We start from the raw sequence: 20897 nt of genomic DNA, 5'->3' as shown, positions 1-20897 counted from the left end.
TCCTACGAAATAAAAAATTCATCAATCCACACCAATATTGATCAAGAAGATTGATTATAATGCTCAAGGAGATTGATTCTAATGTCCTACTACATAAAATCATTAATTCAATTTATACTGACGTCCATCAATATAAAAAATTCATCAATCTTCACTATTATTGATGAAGAAGTTTGATTCTAATGTCCCACTATATAAAATTCATCAATTTTCACTAATATTGATCAAGAAATTTGATTCTAATGTCCCACTACATAAAATCATTAATTGAATTTATGCCGATGTCCTACTATGTAGAAAATTCATCAATATTCACTAGTATTGATCAAGAAGATTGATTATAATGCTTAAGGAGATTGATTCTAATGTCCTACTAGATAAAATTATTCAATATTCAGTAATATTGATCAAGAAGTTTTATTCTAATGTCCTATTACATAAAATCATTAATTCAATTTATACTGACGTCCCACAATATAAAAAAATCATCAATCTTCACTAATATTGATCAAGAAATTTGATTCTGATGTCCCACTACATAAAATCATTAATTGAATTTATGCTGATGTCCTACTATGTAGAAAATTCATCAATATTCACTAGTATTGATCAAAAAGATTGATTATAATGCTCAAGGAGATTGATTCTAATGTCCTACTAGATAAAATTAATCAATATTCAGTAATATTGATCAAGAAGTTTTATTCTAATGTCCTACTACATAAAATCATTAATTCAATTTATACTGACGTCCCACAATATAAAAAAATCATCAATCTTCACTATTATTGATCAAGAAGTTTTATTCTAATGTCCCACTATATAAAATTCATCAATCTTCACTAATATTGATCAAGAAATTTGATTCTAATGTCCCACTGCATAAAATCATTAATTGAATTTATGCTGATGTCCTACTATATAAAAATTCATTAATCTTCGGTAGTATTGATCAAGAAGATTGATTCTAATGTCCTACCACATGAAAAACATCCAATCACAACTAGATTCGATCAAAAGCTTCTCTAAATATTGTCGTGAATTTCATATTGAGGACCACTACGGCCTCCTTCATATCGGGTGTTTTCTATCATGTTATAGACTTTGGTCCGAACATGGCAAAGAAAATGTTACAAGTTGACAGAATCAAACCTGTATGAATATCTCTTCCAGGCTTTAAGAAGAACGATTTTGTGATTTTGAGCACAAGCAGCTCTCTTGTCGATTATTTTGAGTGCTGATTTTTGACACCACGAAATAAAATTCACTGAATATAGTTTTATCGAATATTTCAAGATTTTCAATAATTTTGGTACGATCTGTATTTGGTAGGTTGTACCACGGTTCATATTGGTTACAGAAAGAAACTTTTTATGCAAAATGTATAGGCAATGTATTGCTCTGTTCTTTATGAGATATTCAGTAAAAACGAGATCAAAAATTGAAAAATAATTTTATTTCGTATAATTTGACTGGACTATAAAAATAATTTTTGTAATTATTCTGACCACATTATGAGAAATTGTTGGAAGGTTTTGTTTTAAATAATCATGCCATTTTGATTACATTTGCATTATTCCAAATGAAATAAAACACAGTTAATTAAAATAAATGCATTTATTAAACAAATAATATTTGAATTTGCGAAATTTATTCTACCTCATGCACATTTAACCATACGCCACCTGCAACGCTAGAAATAATAGCTTTTGGCATATACGTAATTGGAAGTTTGGTTTTTTCGTTCAAAGTGACTTTGAAATTTTTAATTATTGAAACTAATCCCACTTTCGTCTGTAGAAGGCCGAATCTTGCACCTAAATTTATGAAAAAATTACATATATTCGTACTAAAAACGTAAAAAAAATATAGATGTTAAATTGCAAGTAAAGATTAAACTCTAAAATAGAATTTTAGAAACTTCCGCATTGTCGATATCCCAAATATAATCTTTATAGACATTATCTACATTTCATTATATTGTTTCAACAAAACTCAAAGTAAAAAATTCGATATTTCAGCATATTGTGATGGAATGTTATGGAATTATTTAAAAAAAAATTTGGTCGGTACCTCAGATTAACTATATAAGAAGTTAACGACATCAAAGGAGACAACAAAGTTAGACGATGATAATGAAAAGTCAAAGAACAGAATGTTATTAATAATGATTTCTTTTAATAAATAAACAACCTCTTTTGCCATAAGTCACAAATTAGTGTAGATTTGTTTCAACAAGCGTACCCGAATAGTAATCAAGTGAATTGTTGATAACGAAGCTCAGAAGACAACTGGAAAACAACAAATCCATTAATAATGGTTCAAAGAGTGGCATACTACTATGCTCAACCTGTTTAGAGATGATTTGATATTTAGGTTAAAGACAATACAAGGTATACCAAGGACGTGACCGTTTGAGAAAGTACAACAGTGATATGGATCCATTTCCAAGAAGCAGCGTTCTATTAATGTCATTAAAAACCATGGTTTCAGAAAAATGTACTAACACAATGACGATTTTATGAATTACAATAGCAACTAAAGTTCCAGGATTAGTGGTTGTGGACAAAGGACAAAGAGAGTTTTGGTTCTGAGTATCGGCAAGCTTAGTAAAGATACAGCTGGTGATATCTTCAGGCCTTCAGGGTCTTATTCGATAGTTAGGTTAGTTGATAAAATTATATTAAGACGTCATTCCTATTGAAGAGAAAGGAAGTATTGGTCCTAACTATTGGCAAGCTTAATGAAGATTCAGATGGAGGTATTTCTAGGTCTGATAAATGTGAAGGCACTAGTTAATAGAGTCACGAGGCAACAATGAACTTTGTGTTTGGAAAAAAGTGACGTAAAAGTACAGCTGAATACATCTCGAGGTCAGACATCTGTGAAGATTATAGTTGGCAGTGAGTCGGAGCGGCAGTGAACTTGGTGTTTGGATACATGAAGATGCACCTGAATATATCTGCAGTTCACATACCTCTGAAGGTCCTAAACGATAGTAAGATGAAGCTACGGTGGATGAGGATGCAGTAAACGTATCTCCAGATCATACACCTGTGAAATACCTAATTGATAAGGTCATGAAGGAACCGTGGACTTGGGGTTTGGATACCCGGTAAAGACACAACTGGAACAGAGGACTAGAAAGGCCGAAAGATATCGCCTTTAGAGGTAGAGATATTAATGATGTTTTTTTTGTGAGCCCGATGAAGATGCTGTTGATTCAAAAGAAGTTGGAAAAGGTCAAATATGGTAATATTATAGTTCCAAGTTTTTTTGTTGTGAAAGAAGTACCAGTATAATCTGTTTTATTTATTAATTCTTAAGACTACACTAACTCAGTCCATCAGGAACGTCTCCGTTTCCGTATAAGTTTCATCTACCCCAGATTATTGATAAATTGTTTCATTAAAATGGTTAATCGAATTAACTAAAGACCTCTGGACTAAATATAAAATTAAGTCATCAATTTCTAAACTATCAATATAGTTTTTACGACGAAAATAATTTTGGAGATGTCGTTTCTCTTGTTTACCTTTAATAGAGATGATAAACTCACCGATGCAAATCCTTGGACCCTCACCGAACGGTAAAAACGAAAAATTTGGTCTCTTAGCTTTATTTTCTTCGTTAAATCTCTCCGGATCAAACGTATCAGGGTCCGGGTAATATTCGGGATCTCTATGAATACCCAAGATGGAAATTCTTATTTTATCTCCTTTTTGAATGATGACGTCTGTATTGGGGATTCTATATGCAGCATTACATACTCTTCCGGTGAGTGGTGCAGGTGGATGGAGACGTAACGTTTCTTAAATTAATGGATCATTATTATTAATTAGTAATTATTTACAAAAGATGAGGAATATGTGGTACCAAGGTCAACAAAGCAACCATAACATATTGAAATGGGATTTTATTAGTTTAGCAACATCGCTAATACAAATATGTAAATGTCAATTTCCATCCAAAAAAGTGATGATGTTAATTGTTATTTAATACTTATCAAGCAAAAAGGAAAATTTTGTTTTTTAGATTGTATCAGAGTGGAAATATATCGGGTGATGAAGAAAAAGATGAGATGAATCATATACGATGACCTTGATGAGAGATCAGATTTAGGAAGAAATGAATTAGAAATAAAACTGTTCAGTTTGAACATGATATAAAAATTTTTCCTTCTGATCAAAAATTCACCTGTGGTACAAGAAAATTAGATTTTATAAAAAAGCATTGAGCAAAATACAAGCTTCAAAATGCATTAAGAAACAGAAAAAGTTAGTAAACAATTGTTGAGACGATTGAAAACTATTGGAACCGGTTTATAAAAGTATTTTGGAGTTTTTAAATAAATATGTCCGCAATAATCCTCAGTTAAGTATATAGTAGTAAATAGTGGGTCTAACGTCGTTCGAATTCTTTTTTTTTTCATCGAAAAATCAATAAGTAATTGTCATGGTGCAACATTCAGCTTGTTTCAGTGATAAGCTAGGTTCGCATAGAGAAACTTGTGCTTTTAGATTATCCAGGATGTTAAAATAAAACTGTATAATCACTGTTTAACCAACAGGAACATATGCACGATGACGATATCGATGAAAATGATAAATATTGCCTTCAACCGCTATTTTAAAATATTTTCTTATTCAGGTTATGCTAGTTCGAATGTAAAACAACAAATCATTACAGATCGCCTTCCGCATCTGGTATCATCTTCACGAAAATGTTTCTACAGATTGAAAGTTCTTGTAACATTGTGAAGACAGTTTGTTGTTGGTATTCAAGTCATCTATCAACGAAGGTCGGATCAAGATCGAATGAGCGTGCATCGTCTTCTATTCAATCATGCTCTTCATTGAACCATTCATTTTGTGAGCAGATCTTTGTTTAACCCCAAACTTTGATCAAAATTTTGCTTACACTGCCTAATCTGATCCAAAGGGATGTGATTTTATATAATTTTTGAAGTTGATGTACTTTTTGGACATAAGTCATCCCCAAGACTACTTTTAAATGCAGTTGTCCATCTTTATACTATTTTAATTGAAGATGACAAGTCCGTATATACTTTCAACAATGGTTCTTGGATTTGTTTTGTTGCTACTCCTTCCGGAACTAATAGTTTGAACAATATGAATAGTCACACGTGTTCTTAAAGACGTAATACCACTTTGAGGAAATTAGGGCACACCTAGCAAAGACATATTTGGGTAAAAACAACATGAACTTACCATTAACAACTTTATCTAAATAACTCATTTCCATTATACCCTCGTAAGTTATTTTGTTATTGTGTCTTTGGATGACGGTTTTTATTTCTTCTCTCAATTTATCTTGAAGATCTTGACGTTTAGCTAATTCCAGTAGAACAAACGTCATTGTTGTTGAAGAAGTTTCGAAACCAGCCAAAAAGAAGACGAAACATTGAGCAGCAACTTCGTTGAACGTTAGAAAGTGATCTCCTTTTTCGTCTCCATTAGGAAAAATACTTTCATCTTCAGTAACTTTTCCTCTGTTTTTGAGCTGCAGTAATAAATGCATAAAGTCTCTACGATGTATGTTGTTGCTTTCTCTATAATCGACCGTACTTCTAACAACTCCCATGAAAAAATCTTCTATAGATCTGTCGGTTCGTTTAAATCTTATAAACGACAAAAAACTTTTTGGTAGATTATTACAAATCATTCGTTTCAAACTCCTAATTCTACTGCCTCTAAATATTTTCCTGCCAAATTCCATAAATTCGGAATTGGGGTCTTTCAAACTGTTACAATCCAAACCAAAAGCTGCTGAACCTATTATGTCGGTCGTAAATCTCTGTAGCACGTCCTTGATATCTACACCATCTTGAATTTTAGCATAATCTTTAAGGATATCTATTAAACCTTCAGTACATGTTACCATTGTTGGAAACATCATCTTCATTTTACCTAAAAAATAGTCATAGTAAAAGTAAACTTCGAAGTGAGGCATAGAGATACATGAAGGCTGATTCTTTGTTTATCCCTTGACCTAATTACAACAGAATATTCATCACATGATTCACCAAAGTTGGGCAAGAACTGTGTTGAAGTAATCATAAGTACTTCACCTCACACAAGTTAAATAATTCTACTTAGAGACTAAAGGAGCGAAATAAGAAGAAAGTTCAGTTAGTGACTGGAACTATTAATGGTAATGGACATTAAACGAGATTATCACTGTCTATCCAATCTAAACCCGTTCTTCCTTGACTTAGATTTCACAATATAAATTAGAATCCTATTTACAAAACGAGTTCAAGCCACAAGTTAAGAATTGCTGAGACTTCTTGTCTACGAGTGTTGGCTTGGCTATCTCTCTAATTGTCAACTGGGTACTGTAAAATCACACGAAATTTTTCTAGTACTCAGTACTTCAATATGGAAGTACTCATCAGTATGTACTGTGTGCAGTTTAATCGTGTAATGTGTGCAGTTTAATCGTGTACTGCTCAGCAATGCGTATGGCTTCATTATCCAAACCTCTTAAGATTGTCTGAGCTATTCTGGTGACATACTTGTGACTGGAGATTATCTGTGGCTAACTATCCAAAGTATCAATACTAATTAGGTTGTATCCTCTCAAAACTTTGGATACTTAGCCACAGAGACTAGAGCGCATCAACAGAATTTCTATTACCGTGGATTGATGTCAATTCGTATCAATTCATGGCATTTGTCGTCAGTTTTTGTCGATCGACGTCAATGGGATTACATTTTACTTAATTTGATCAATTTTTCCAATAATGCGCAAAATTTCTTTCGTTTGGACACATCTACAGCTATAAAGGAATCAAAAGCAAAAAACGAAAGCTCGTTACATGTTTCCTGTGGGGCTAACGGAAAAATCCTATTCCCAGCAATTTGTGCTAGGAAGATCGGAGATGTGACCTTTAACATTACCCAACTCCTGACGTGATATGGCTATTTCCAACGGTATCTTCATACAGATTCCCGAGTTTACGTACTGTGATCACAAACCAAATGATACAAGACACACGTTCTTGTTGTATAACTACTGGAGAGATTCAGACAGGAACTAGAGAAATCTGTTGGCAGCATAATCTCAGATTATATTGTCCAAGTGATGATGTACAAGATAGAATGGTGGCAACTGGTTGCTACGTACGCATAGACAAAAGAATGTAGACGACTGTCTGATATTAACGTCCAAAACTTGAATTTATCGGGATTCCTATGGAGAAGTGCAAATCTGTGGAATCAGCTACCATGGCAAGTTTTTTTAGAACACTGCAGAAGTTCAAGATCAATATCCACAGGCATCTCCACACGGCAGGGTACCACTTGAATTACTCAAGTGTAAAAGAGTTTACCCTCTTGTGCTTTTACATAAAAAAAAATAGTTCATGGTTGAATGGAAATCACAGAAGATGCTTTTCTATATGTAAAAGGTTTATATACAAACTCTAAAACAACTACCATTATCTAAAAATATTAATTTTGAGATAGCCAATTCACTATAGCTCAAAAAACTTAAAAATATTACTTTTCAATATCATATTTTTTTTATTTTGGCTTGAGAACTTATTAGTAGTATCATCCTATTAGATTCTTTAAAAATTCAAATCTTAATTCGTTAAAATAATGAAAATTTCTTTAATTTCTTGGAGCTTTTTGATATTTGATTTTTGGTAAAGACTAAAGTTAAGTCGAAATGTTAATTTTTTTATCAATCTTTCAAAAATTATTAAAAAAAAACGAATTTTAATATTTTAAAACAGAAAAGACCTAAAATCAAGAACATTATAATGAAAATGTAAATGATTCCTTCCTCTTAAATGCGACACGCTGTATATACAAGTTATATTTTCACTTATTGTTCGATTTTTCATTTGAATATATATTATCACCCAATATAACTAACAATGAAAATAAAAGAGGAAGATTAAGTCAACTTAAACTTGTAATATTACCAAAATAAACAGAAGTAGAATTGTGTAATTCAAAACAGAAGAATAGAGTACGAATCAGAACTGGAAAAGAATGTAATACCTGATGTAAATGTAGGTGTGAGTTTTCCTCTCAGTTTCTTCCATCTTTCGTTTTCCAAAGCTAAAAGATGCCCGGTGAGGGGATCTAATTCTTCGTTAACATACTCACCATGGTTCATAAAATGATTAAAATCTTTTTGTAAAATACATTTTATAATTTCCGTATCGATTGGTACGTAAGCCGGAGTTAGAAATTCGTAAACGCCTCCATGTTTTAATCCCATTGATTTGAATTCAGCGTAAAAGTTTTTATACAAATCGCCGATACTAATTCTTCCCAAAATTGTATTTTTAACATTTCCGTATAAAAAATTTGGTTCTATTTGTTGTAGTCCTGTTCTTTTCCAATGGGAATAAATCCATTTTATGTATAAATAAACTGCTAGTATTACAATTAATACTAATAGTGGAAGCATCGCTGTACGAGATTCTGTTTTGCACTCACTGAAATATAATTTTATTTAATCCGTAATTGTCATATCTTATCTATATTTTTTTAATATTATTGTTGAATTACGTGGTAAGTAGATCATAATTCTGTATTTTTATTTTAATTATATTTCGTAACGTTTATTCTAGCTCAGAGTATTAGTAAAATAGGGAATTTCTTTTGAAATAATGTGGATTCAATTAAAAGAATTTTGAAACGATACTACAACACCGCAATTAAAGTTCAGACTAAAGTCTCGTTTCCTCATACCTGTTAGCGGACGAAAGCAATAACCTCACTTTGTATTCACTGATTTATCATTTCACCGTAGTTATTTATTCATCCTTCTTTTCTTGATAAATATTTATGTTTATTAAACAAACACATTTCATTTCTGTTATCGACCTACGGTATTTTATTACGCACTTTATTCTCAATTACAAGTTTAAATTAGATATATACAGTCGCTTACACCCAAACTGATTTCAACACTGTTGCCATATCAAATAAACTGAATGAATAAAACAAGAATTCATCTTCTGCTTCATGAATATTGGAGAGTACCGTAGAGTGGGGATAGATGAAACGCTTTTTTATTATTTTCTTAAAATCTCCAAGTGCCAAATTATCCCGCCACTCCTGATGGGAACATTTAACCCTTAACTATAGTGGTGGAAAATTCTTACGTTTCTATAGTCAAGGGTCCAATGTACCCTGTATTTTAAAATGGCTAGAAAATCGAATGATATTTATTTTTTAAGGTTATTTTAAATAAAACTAATATTTTGTTTTACAAGGAATCTATATTTATCAAAATCACAATGGCACTTACAATATCAGTGGTTTTTTGTCACCATCAGAATAAGTTGGCTTACAACAATCTAAATAAAAACAAAAAAATAAGTTCCACATTTTATCTATTTTCCTCCCTACTAAATAAAGTATCTTTTTTCATAAAACCAACAAAAAAATATTCAAACTTTTTTTTGGAAAATCTGACACCTACTTGCATGAATTACAGACGATATTTGTGCAAGTCATGCACAGTCTTAGCTCTTTTCCCAGGTAAACAGAATGAGCATCGCTTTCTTTTCTTTCTATCTAATTTTATGGTCTCTCCAGAAGATTCCGCTTCTGTCAACTCAATTTTTAGAGCTGCTGCAATGCTCATTCGCAGTTTTGTGGGCAGTCTTTGATTTTAGCATCGCAATTTCATATAAGTGTCATTTTAGGTTTTCTTTCATGACTCTGTTGAATGATGTAAGCGTTCAATGCACTCATATCCAATAGTCTATACAGAAGTCTAGCTATAGTCCTATCGTCTCGGATTACTTAATTTTTGTCTTATATTAATGTGATTCTGAATAATCAAAAATCTACCTACTTAACTTCTACTAATTATTCGTTGAGATTTATTGTGAACTGATAGTCCTCAACGTCGTACTTAAGCGATTCCATATGTCCCTTAGACAATTGAAGATCCATCAAATTATCAAATTACTTATCCTTATGTTTGTATTGATGTGACGTGACGACCATAAATATAATTAATTATAACTTTTGTATACAATAGAATTAGTATTTAAGATAATATAAATGCGCATAAAGTATTCTATATAGTCTTGACATCTAACGACAACTGTAGTCAAATTATTGAAACCACTTTATCCATATTTTATGTTTATAAATAGTGGTTCAAATATTAACGCGATATGGCTGAAGAATTGAGCATCAGCGTTAAGTTGAGTGCCCAGTGGTATGAATTTTGAGCAGTAATTCACACGTTGGGAAGTCTACACGTGTCTCCTGCAGCGATATGAAGAAGAAGGAGAAAAACGCGTGCCTATGGAGAGAAAGACAATGGGGCATCTGTTAAAGGGTTAAGTCGTTGATCTTTGGTCTTTGAAGATGATAACTTGGTTATCGAAACGTGCGTCAGTAAGTGTAATTGTGACTGGTGGTGTAGTGGTAGTGTGAATAATATGTTGGGAATTAATATACTAATATACTCCATATTAGAAAAAAGAAGATGAGGCCAAAAAATCAAAGCACATGTACACTGACCGTTGAGGAAATACGCAACACCAAGCAGCGATGAGAACTATCAAAAGGTATTTGGAATCATAGGCAGCAGCTATGCGTACAAAATTTCGGAAGCTATATAAAAAATTAGTTTAATAGTTGTAGATATTTGTTCGATAAATATTTTTTCTGAATTTGTACGCGTTTGTTTTTTATACAATCAAACGGAACTTACTTTGTGGATGTACCTCGTAGATTGAAAGGAAGTAAACATTTTAGTCATTAATGTTGAAATAGCTTGAGGAATGTTTTTAAAATGAAAATTGGGATTAAAGTTCTATCTGTTCGCGAATTTTAACGGTTTTATCTATTAAAATAACTGTTAAGAATAATCATTGTACGTTTCGAGTGCTTTATATCGTGAATATTCAAGGTAACTTTTGATATTGATAATATTAATTACTCAGCATGTTTGAAATTTGTAAATTACACGTAGAATATAATAGTTTGATATATCAATTAATCACTATTTATTCAATTCAATAATATATATAATAATAAGTATACTTACTAGTTGGTGAGGACTATAAGATATTCAGAGTTTAGACAAGGTCGAACTAATAGATCGAATCTAAACATAATAATCATTTAAATAAAACAACATTCATCTTTATGCAAACCAAATAAGATTGAAAAATAACTTTAATATGTAGGACAAACATCGTATTCAAGGTATGTTGAGATATATGTATATTTATATTAAGTTTCATAACTCTAATGAGTTGATTATATTTTTAATAGAAAACGCATTTAATATTTATCTATGAAACCAATGCACAACTGATTGATCACTCTTACTTGATCATCCTCTAAAATTCAAGAAAATTACGAAGAAATTTCAACAACAGATCCAGAATACGAACTGATTTTGTTGTTTTGTAAACAATAGAAAGTGTTTGAAGTTTTAGTCCAAATAGTGAAATAATATATTTGTTCAAAGTGTTTTTCTGAGGTAAAAACAACCACACATCTATGAGGTGCGTTTTGAAAACAATAAAAAAGTGGCGAAGCTGTAGTGTCATATATTTTTTAGTTATTAAAATCCCATTATAGTGGCCAATAAAATTCTTGTGTACTTTTTTGGTAATTTCGTGTAGATATTCAAGTCCCTTTGCGTACTTACATAAACAAAATGCATATCCAAACTTTACCTACATCAATTAGATTAATTGTTATCTCATGAGGCTGGAAATTTGGACCTGACGTCTGTAGACAGAAACTTTTAATGGTTTTTGAATTTGTACCTTCTAGAATACATATTACTATATGTTCTTTAAAAACCGCTTCACCTTTTTTTAGTGGTGTGCTTCTGATTCCAATATGATGTTAAAAAGAGTCATTTTTTACACCGATTCTTAAAGACAAAACTTGGTTCTAACCACCCAAACAGGTTTAGGAAATAACGGAAATCACAAAAATAAAGAAAACCCTACCGAAATCACTGGAAAAATATACAAAATTAAACAGCATCAAACACTCTATAGAAGCCAAAATCAGTGCCATCTAGTGACACGTGATTTTGGCTGTTGGAAATTGATATGATAATGATAATGATAATGATAAAAACAATATCATAACATATACAATATGTCAAAATAAACTTAATTGATTTCTTAGACCTTTTGATATATTAATGCATCTAAATATTCTTGATTATAGGTCTCTTCTTTTTTAAAATTAGTTTTTTTAATAATTTTTGAAAGATAAAATTTGACGTTTCGACTTTTCCTCAAGTCTTCATCAAAATATGATATATGATATCAAAATATAAAATAGTAACCTAACGAAATCAAAGTTAAAATTTATTTTTCAACAATACATTTTGCAAAAACTAAAATTCTTAGTTTATCCATTAAAACAAAGTACAGTGGAACGCTCGATCACTAGTTAGATATCAAAATTTTTACAATGTTGTCAATATGTGGATGATCATAATGATATTGAGTATTTTTGAGTATATTTAGAAAAATGAGCTTCAAATAACTGACACAACAATTTAATGACTGATGAAGGAATGATTTTTGGTTAGGTATGGTACACAGTGTGTCCCAAAAAGTTTTCTACAAATGGAAAAAACTCTATCTTACATTCCACAAAAAAATATCCTTGAAAAAAAGTTCTGCATGACTTGTAGATTAATAATCAGTTCAAATTTGTAATATATGGTAAAAATATCAGAAAAACCAAAGTGTTATTAAAATATAATAATATAATTTCCATTTTAAAAGATCTTTTTTCGTATTAGGGATTAGAGATCCTCGGTTTCTGATTCATCTTCATCAGAAACATTCCATTCCTAATCACTATTTTCTCTTGGAGTGATGACAAATGTTTTTCTCCAAAGGAATTCAATGGCTCTTATAATTAACCTTGAAGATTATTTGTTAACTTGATAGCCTACATCATTTCTGAATTTAGACATTTTTGACATGGGATTTTGGGTATTTTGACAACAACAAACTGCGTCTGTCAGAAGTCTACGAGGAGTCAGACAGGTATGTGTACTTTCTCCACTGCATTTCAACGTCCCCTCAGAGGAAATCTTCACCAAAGCCCTCAACAATGATGTCCTCGTAATAAATTACCGGTACTCCATTAAATTATTTGCTACTTTTCGCCAAAAACATGCAAGATCTACAAAAATGTTGAATAAACTCACCAACATTAGTCGAGAAAATGGTCTTCCACTTGACGTTAGGAAGACTGAATTGTCAACAAACTGAAGTGCCCAATGAAAAACAGTATGTAGGCAATCCAGAAATATGATTATCTGGGTACAAGTGTTGACTGCTTCGTGGATTACCATTTAGAAATAAGATTTCGAATCGGAGAAGCCTGTACAACTTTTATGAAAATCAAGAAGTTCCTCTGTAGCAGCGATCTGAGATTGGAGCTAAGAAAACGGATATTGGGCACTCAACGTAAATTGTGAGCGAAATCTAAAAGATTTCGAGATTTATACCTACCGTAGGATGCTGAGAATATAATGGGCCAATGTCTTGAGGAAAACAAAGAAGGATGTAAACATTCTTCATGAAGGAAAAAAAACATTATGAGGGGCCCAAAATATGAGATCCTACACCTCTTAATTCAGAGAAGTTTTATAGGAAATAAATCTATTGGAAAGGGAAGAATATATCGACTTAGAAAATGATATAACGTCACATCATCTGACATATTTAGGGCCGCAACTTTAATGGTATATAAAGAAGACGACTTGAACTGACTAAAAATGATTTTTTGATTGGTATTCTTATAATTATGTTAGAATAACAAGTAATGATACATATTTAAGAACTTGCATTTTGTATGTCATATATAATACTGTTTTCGTTATTTATATATCTTGTTATAATCGTATAATATACACTATTGTATAGTTTGTTTATCATAGAGATAACAAGTGCTTATCATTGTTCTTATTCCAAATATATAACCTTTGATAAACAAATGTGTTGAAAAAGACAAAACCTTCTACTCATCATCACATCATAAAAACTAAGTATGTAAGTACACTATAAAAAATTTTTTTAACTTTTTCGATTGCATAATATGTTGAAAAATGAGGAAGTTATCAATTTTTGATATTGATATATTAATTTTGTATGAATAATAAAGTGTAAACTACTTCCAGTTGAATATCAAGAAGTACCCAACATGTTTACTTGTCTGAATTTTAATTAAACGTAAATTTAATAATTCATTTTACCACATGAAAACAAATCTACAACACTTACAGCGGACTTCCCTTTTCAACTATAAACAATATGATTATGATATTTTTTTTATCTTCATGAAGACAATAGTTTATTCAATTTCCAGCGTTGTTATAAAGGTTTTGTTCATTTTGACAATCCCAAGTAACTTTTGACAAAATTCTTCCAATTGTCAAGCTCCTAGGATTTAACTTCTATTAACGAGGCTCTAATATCTTGGTATAGCTGCGCCTGGGTGTAATCGAGACCCTTGTACAGGGCCGGATTAAGCTAGGGGCTTGGGGGGCTATAGCCCCGGGCCCCAGGTCCAAGAGGGAGCCATCATTTGGAAATCATTTTGTATTTTTTGATGTGTTGATACCACAAATCTAACGTATTGATATTATTTTGTGAATTTTTCCGGGTTTTCAAATTCCTTAAGGGGGCCCCGTCATTATTTTAGCCCCGGGCCTTATAAATCTTAATCCGGCGCTGCACTTGTACGAGATAATAGACTCAAATTTCGTTCAGAGTTTCCTGTTTTGAAGAAACAGAAATAGGTCTGATAATTTTTGGAAAGGTTATGCGAGGTCTTGACTTTATTGTTCCATATATTGTTACCTAAATAACATACTGATCAAATTTTTAGCTATAGAATGACATTTCGAGCAAAATTGCTGAATAAATTTAACATTTTCTTAAAATAAAAATTACGTGGTAATCACAGCAGAAACCAAAACCATTTTCGTCGATAATTTTTAATAGTTTTTATCGTATAATAACTGTGATAAAATATATTATCGATTTTATTTTAAAAATTATTGTATTTATCCAATTTTTAGTATTCTAAGGAGAGAAAAATAAAATTATATGATCCCTTTTGGAAAAACGGAAAATACCAATTAACATATTTTTCTAGTTCTCGAATTTGAATTTTTTTAGCTATAGATTGACATTTCAAGCAAAATTATTGAATAAATTTGACGTTTTCTTAAAATAAAAATTACTCGGTAATCATAGCAGAAACCAAAAGCATTTTCGTCGATAATTTTTAATAGTTTTTATCCTATAATAACTGTGATAAAATATTTTATCGATTTTATTTTAGAAATTATTGTATTTAGTTAAATTTCAGTATCCTAAGGAGAGCAAAATAATATTATATGATCCCTTTTTGGTATTCAACAGTTAAAAAACGGAAAGTGATACCAATAAATTTATTTTTCTAACATTCAAATTCGAATTCAATCAATATAGGTACTTAAATTTGAGGAGCTGTTCATTACAAAGCAATAAACAGTGGAACTGGTTCTTTGTTGTCTTTTTGTAATTGAATCCTCGAGTTTATCTTTTGTCGTTTAAAGTCCCTAGTCTCACAAACTCATGTCTCGCCATTTGATTATTATAATTTTACGTAATATACCATTTTTTTTAGAATCCTTTATCATATGGGTTTTGTACATACAATTTTGTAACTCATTGTGGTTTTATTCTGTATATTGAAATTTTATTTTATTTGTATCTTTATTTAGTTATTTTTATGTTCGTTTTCTAGTTTGTGCAAGCTTTTATCTACGAATTGTAATCTATCACTGATGTGCTATTCTCATTAAATCTTGTCTTTTTCTATTTTCTCAATGTAATGTCCAGGTTTTCATTTTATTCAATTACCTCTGCTACCACACACTTTCTTGTCTTCTATTTGTTTCTCACCCTCATCTGTTTTCTTTTACTTCGATTTTCTTAGTTGTTAGTTAAAAAAATATGGCAATAATTGTGATTTTTTTTTGTCAATATTATGCAATTTGTTAGTTATGTTTTCATATTTTTTTGTTATTGATCACACTATATGAAAATATCTTTGTGTTTCCTCAATTTTCTCTAAATTTAACCTACTACTTCGCCCTTGAGTATTCATCGTATATATATATTGTTATTATTTATTTAGTTATTGTTTTACTTATTATCCAACTTTGATTTTCTAGTATTTATTGCATTTCATCGTCTCTACGTTTCTATTTCATATTTAAACAGGTATTTGTTTTTTAGAATTTGAATATAAAAATGGTAATCAGTATTTGGGTGTATCTTATCACAACAATAATAACTTTGATCTATTTCTATTCAAAACGAAAATATTCTTATTGGAAAGATCGAAACGTATATTATATTGAACCGGAATTTCCTTTCGGAAATGTGGGACCGGTTATAAAACGTCAAAAACCGACTATAGAATTTATTCAAACAATTTACGATGAAATAAAATCTCGTAAAAAGATGTTTGGTGGAATGTATTCGTTCTTTTCACCGCAATTTATACCAGTCGATTTAGATTTGGTCAAATGTATCATGCAAAAAGATTTTGTTCATTTCCCGAACCGCGGTATGTTAATTGACGAAAAGAACGATCCTCTTAGTGGACATCTTTTCAATTTGGAAGACGAAAAATGGAGAAATCTTAGAGCAAAACTAACGCCAACGTTCACTTCGGGTAAGTATCCTTATGTATTTATTAATCATACTTATCATAATCATTTATTAATAGACCATTTCATTTCGTCGTTTCCATACAAAAATTGTATTTCATCCTGGTTATCCTCATCAGAATCCTTTAAAATCATAATTCACTTATAGTTACTTCTATTTCATCAACGGACTTCAAAAAACATCTTCGTTTCACGTCCCTTCATTACCATTTTGCTTTTATACAGAAACATATCATTGTACTGATAAACTCAATATCTCCAAGTTCACCAATGACTCGATATGATTTCTTCCTATAATTTATTTCGGATGTATAGGGATTCGTCTTTTTAGTCGTCTGTTTCTTTGGGGCTCTAGTGATGGTTGTATTGAAAGGTTCTTATTTGCGTCTTACCGTTCGGTGCTTTGCTTCTATTTCTTCTGAGATGTACGATACGCTAAGATCTTTATGGAGAGTACCAAGATACTTTCACTATTGCACAAAGTATACCTCAGAACGATAGTAATCGTTGCTTTACTGACACTACCCCAAAGTTGTCACTTTATTCTACATTGATTTAATTTTGAAGCACATCTTGGGGCTACGTTTGAACCTATACTTTTGTTGTATGGCTCCTCTATTAGATTGTTTGCGTGGTGATTGGTTCGTTCATTATGTAAAGTCCTTGATGAAAAGAAGCACTTTGGAATCAAATATGTGGATGATGAGTCCGTAGTTTTGAATAGATTTTAATTTGGTAATATTCAACTACGATTTCCATCCTAAGAGCCAGTACTTTTGGAAATCAAGCTGTCTTCTTTTAGTTTGAATGTGTTTCCTCTAGGTAAGATGTTGCTAAAGGTGAAGACCAAACTATATTCATCATCATTCATCAGCATTAAGTTGTTGTGAATCTTCAGCATCCCTATTCACTTGACTTTAGTCTTTTTGACTTATTTTGGCACTTCTCCAGCGTTGTCTGGATTCCAAAGGAATAAAATTACTTTGAAAGATCAGTCTAAACACTTAATTTTCACGCCTAAACTCCGAACAATCGAATTTTTTTAGGTAAAATGAAGATGATGTTCCAAACCATGCTAGATTGTACGGAGGGTTTGAATGAACTGTTAGTAGAATCTGCACGCAAGAAAGAACCGGTCGACATTAAAGAAACGCTAGCTTGCTTTACAACCGACGTTATTGGATCAGTAGCGTTCGGTATAGAAATAAACAGCATGAAAAACCCCGATTCGGATTTCAGAAAATACGGTAAAAAGATATTTACCAGTTCATGGAAAACAATAATTAAATTCTCTCTTCTCCGCTTACTACCAAAATGGTTGACGACAATGTTGAAGATAAAAGTTTTCGAAAAAGATACAGAAACTTTTTATATGAATCTCGTTAAGGACACTATAGCTTACAGAGAAAAAAACAACGTTTACCGAAAAGACTTCATGCATTTACTTATACAGCTGAAAAATATTGGAAAAATTAGTGAAAACGATGACGATCCGACGCTAATTCACAAAAATACTGAAAATCAACAAGCTTTGACTTTGAATGAAATAGCAGCTCAATCTTTCGTATTTTTTATAGCTGGTTTTGAAACTTCAGCCACTACAATGACTTTTGCTTTATTAGAATTAGCTCAACGTCAAGATATCCAAGATAAACTTAGAGAAGATATAAACGAAGTACTTGCACGGCATGATAATGAAATTACTTACGAAGCCATCATGGAAATGACGTACTTAGAGAAAGTAGTACTAGGTGAGTAAAGCAAACTTAACATTCCAGCAATGAAAAGCCCAATTAAATTGATTTATTTTTCAAAAACATGTTGCAGAAACTCTCAGGAAACATCCTCCTCTAACTACATTACCCAGGATTTGTACTAAATCGTATAAAATTCCAAATAGTAATTTAGTATTAGAAGCTGGTACTAGAGTCGTCGTTCCCGTATATTGTATCCAAAGAGATCCAGAATATTATCCGGATCCGGAAAATTTTGATCCAGAAAGATTCAACGAAGAAAACAAAAGCAAGAGAAATCAATTCGCTTATATGCCGTTCGGTGAAGGACCCAGAACGTGTATAGGTGAGAATTGATTGTTTCAATACAATCTCCTATTGGAGATAAGTTCAAACGTTGAGGTAACCCACGAATTCGTGAAGATCTTCTCAGACTGAATATACTGTTTACACCACCACTACACCAACACTAGTTATCGCATTCAGAGACTGAAGGTAAACTCAATCTCTGGAGACGATAACTTGGATTGATCATACTTTAAAAAATATGGTTCTGAGATTCGTAGTAGGTTTATTTGATAAAATTGCCTTCAAAGCTCTAGAAGGACTTTCCACGGTATTTTTAATAGTTATTTATATCATATTCTAGGTTTACGATTTGGCAAACTGCAAGCGAAAGTAGGATTATGTAGTGTGCTGAAGAATTACAAAGTTACTTTGAACGAAAAAACCCAGCTGCCTATCAAATACGATATAGGTTTCATCGCGTCCGTAAAAGGTGGAGCTTGGCTCAATCTCGAAAAAATAAAATAAATGTCTGACAATAATGATTGAAGTAATAAACAAATATATTAATAATAAACTTTTTTATTTTGTTATACCATGTAACCTCTTCCTGAGGAAGTGTTATTCGGCATCAGGTAAAGTATGATACACCAGGTTTTTAACGAACGACGTTTAAAGTGGAAAAGCTGGAAAAACCTCATGAATTAAATAAATAAAAACTTAACAAACTATCCACGAACACGATGCTCCAAACTGATATTTACTGCTATGAATAATAAAAAAAGTTTTAGCAACAAATTATAAATTCAACTCTGTATCCAAGAGCACAACGAATGAAAACAGTTATAAATTTAAAAAAAACTCAGATTTCTATATACTAAAGAGAAAAGTGGGACTGATCTATGAAAATCCGGGATGGCTGCAGCCCTCGACTGAATTCCCAGTTGTTGGAGTTGAGTTGAATTGGTTTGTTTGTGGTGTACCAGTTGAGTACTTTAGGTGTGGTTTAACTCCCAACCGGTCAGCTGTAAAACTGCGGAAAAAATGGAATAAGGAAGGAAACGGGAGCAGAGATGGAAATTCCTAAAGAATAAACGAGTAGGTAGAACAGATTTGTATAAAAAAGGACTTATGCTGTAACATATAGAAGAACTGAAATCATATTTTATAAAATAAATAGAAAATACAAATTTACACGGAAACCATTATACCAAATTCGCTTAAAACTAAGGGAAATTAATAACTGGATAATTTTGGGTAATTTTGAAAACGCTTAAACCAATAAAAAACCCGTGGACGCGATAAGAATTAATTGCATACATTTGTTTCGACTTCAAAGTTACAGTTGCTGTTTTTATTAAGTTTCTTGTGAAATTTCACAAAAATCCGTTGATGGATTTTCACGTCTAATATTTCTACAGCAAAACAAAAAAAGCTCGTACACAAACGAAGGATGCAGCTACACTGGTTTGTTTACAGACACGGTTTACAGTCGCTATCTTTTGGCGCATGCGTCCTTTTTTTGTGGCAGCACTAATAACGGAATTCAATTATGTACCATTTTGAGGAAAATTCTGTTAATAAAAGAAGCTTTCATTCTGTTTAGTAAATTATTACCCGAAAATGCATTAAAAGAAAATTAAAAGTTCTATCAAGAAGAACATTCAAACTAATAACACCTATTTGTGTTGCGCTTTCAAGTAAAAAAAAATGGAAAATTAACTGATAACAAAACAAAATGCAGTTTCTGTAGGCCATTAGATCGCGCCGTTTCTAATTGAAAACCTCCCCTATCTCATACGTGATGAAGGACGATAAGAGGGTAAAATTCGTCTTATAATTAAGAGCTGGCTGTGCCACAAAAGAAAACAGTTGATTCCTGGTTTCTTTCAATTATATTTGCGATAGAAACAAGCAATAAACTACCATCAGTACAAAGAATATATGATGGATGACTGTTTGTATCGAAAATATTCCTGGTAAGAAAATATACAGTATCGACGAAACAAAATAAAAGAATGATCTAATTTTTTATGGAACTCGCAACGAATTTTTTCATGGAAAAGTGTGTTTCAATGATTGCTAAATATACTATATCTCAAAGATATGCCAAGAATAGCGACCTTGCAAGAAGCCTCGTGGATTACAGGACAA

General features: G+C 31.5%; 3 protein-coding genes across 11 annotated transcripts in view; 2 read left to right on the top strand and 1 right to left on the bottom strand.

Moving 5' to 3' along the window:
* Positions 1-20897, top strand: part of LOC130449337 (uncharacterized protein CG43867) — a 297480-nt gene that overhangs the window by 169321 nt on the left and 107262 nt on the right. The window lies entirely within an intron of this gene.
* LOC130449342 (cytochrome P450 6a2-like) lies at positions 1603-8988 on the bottom strand. Of its 2 annotated transcripts, XM_056787108.1 has the most exons (5): positions 8733-8988; positions 8034-8476; positions 5232-5930; positions 3560-3811; positions 1603-1817 (listed from the first exon to the last, which is right to left on the bottom strand). In XM_056787108.1, the coding sequence occupies exons 2-5, from the start codon at positions 8446-8448 to the stop codon at positions 1651-1653; spliced, it is 1533 nt and encodes a 510-aa protein (XP_056643086.1). In that variant the 5' UTR covers positions 8449-8476; positions 8733-8988; the 3' UTR covers positions 1603-1650. The 2 variants fall into 2 exon arrangements, with proteins under 2 accessions (XP_056643086.1, XP_056643085.1); XM_056787107.1 differs by having other exon boundaries at positions 1603-3811; positions 8733-8981.
* Positions 8463-19320, top strand: LOC130449339 (probable cytochrome P450 6a14). Of its 5 annotated transcripts, none has more exons than XM_056787102.1 (5): positions 8463-8552; positions 16289-16730; positions 17772-18476; positions 18553-18804; positions 19108-19300. In XM_056787102.1, exons 2-5 carry the CDS (start codon positions 16304-16306, stop codon positions 19269-19271), a joined length of 1548 nt encoding a protein of 515 aa, XP_056643080.1. In that variant the 5' UTR covers positions 8463-8552; positions 16289-16303; the 3' UTR covers positions 19272-19300. The 5 variants fall into 5 exon arrangements, with proteins under 5 accessions (XP_056643080.1, XP_056643079.1, XP_056643078.1 ...); XM_056787101.1 differs by lacking the exon at positions 8463-8552 and adding an exon at positions 10733-10917; XM_056787100.1 differs by lacking the exon at positions 8463-8552 and adding an exon at positions 11039-11216 and having other exon boundaries at positions 19108-19320.

Source organism: Diorhabda sublineata, chromosome 10 (genome assembly GCF_026230105.1).
Source record: "Diorhabda sublineata isolate icDioSubl1.1 chromosome 10, icDioSubl1.1, whole genome shotgun sequence".
NCBI classification, from domain to species: domain Eukaryota; kingdom Metazoa; phylum Arthropoda; class Insecta; order Coleoptera; family Chrysomelidae; genus Diorhabda; species Diorhabda sublineata.
This window is presented reverse-complemented; position numbering and strand designations above follow the sequence as displayed.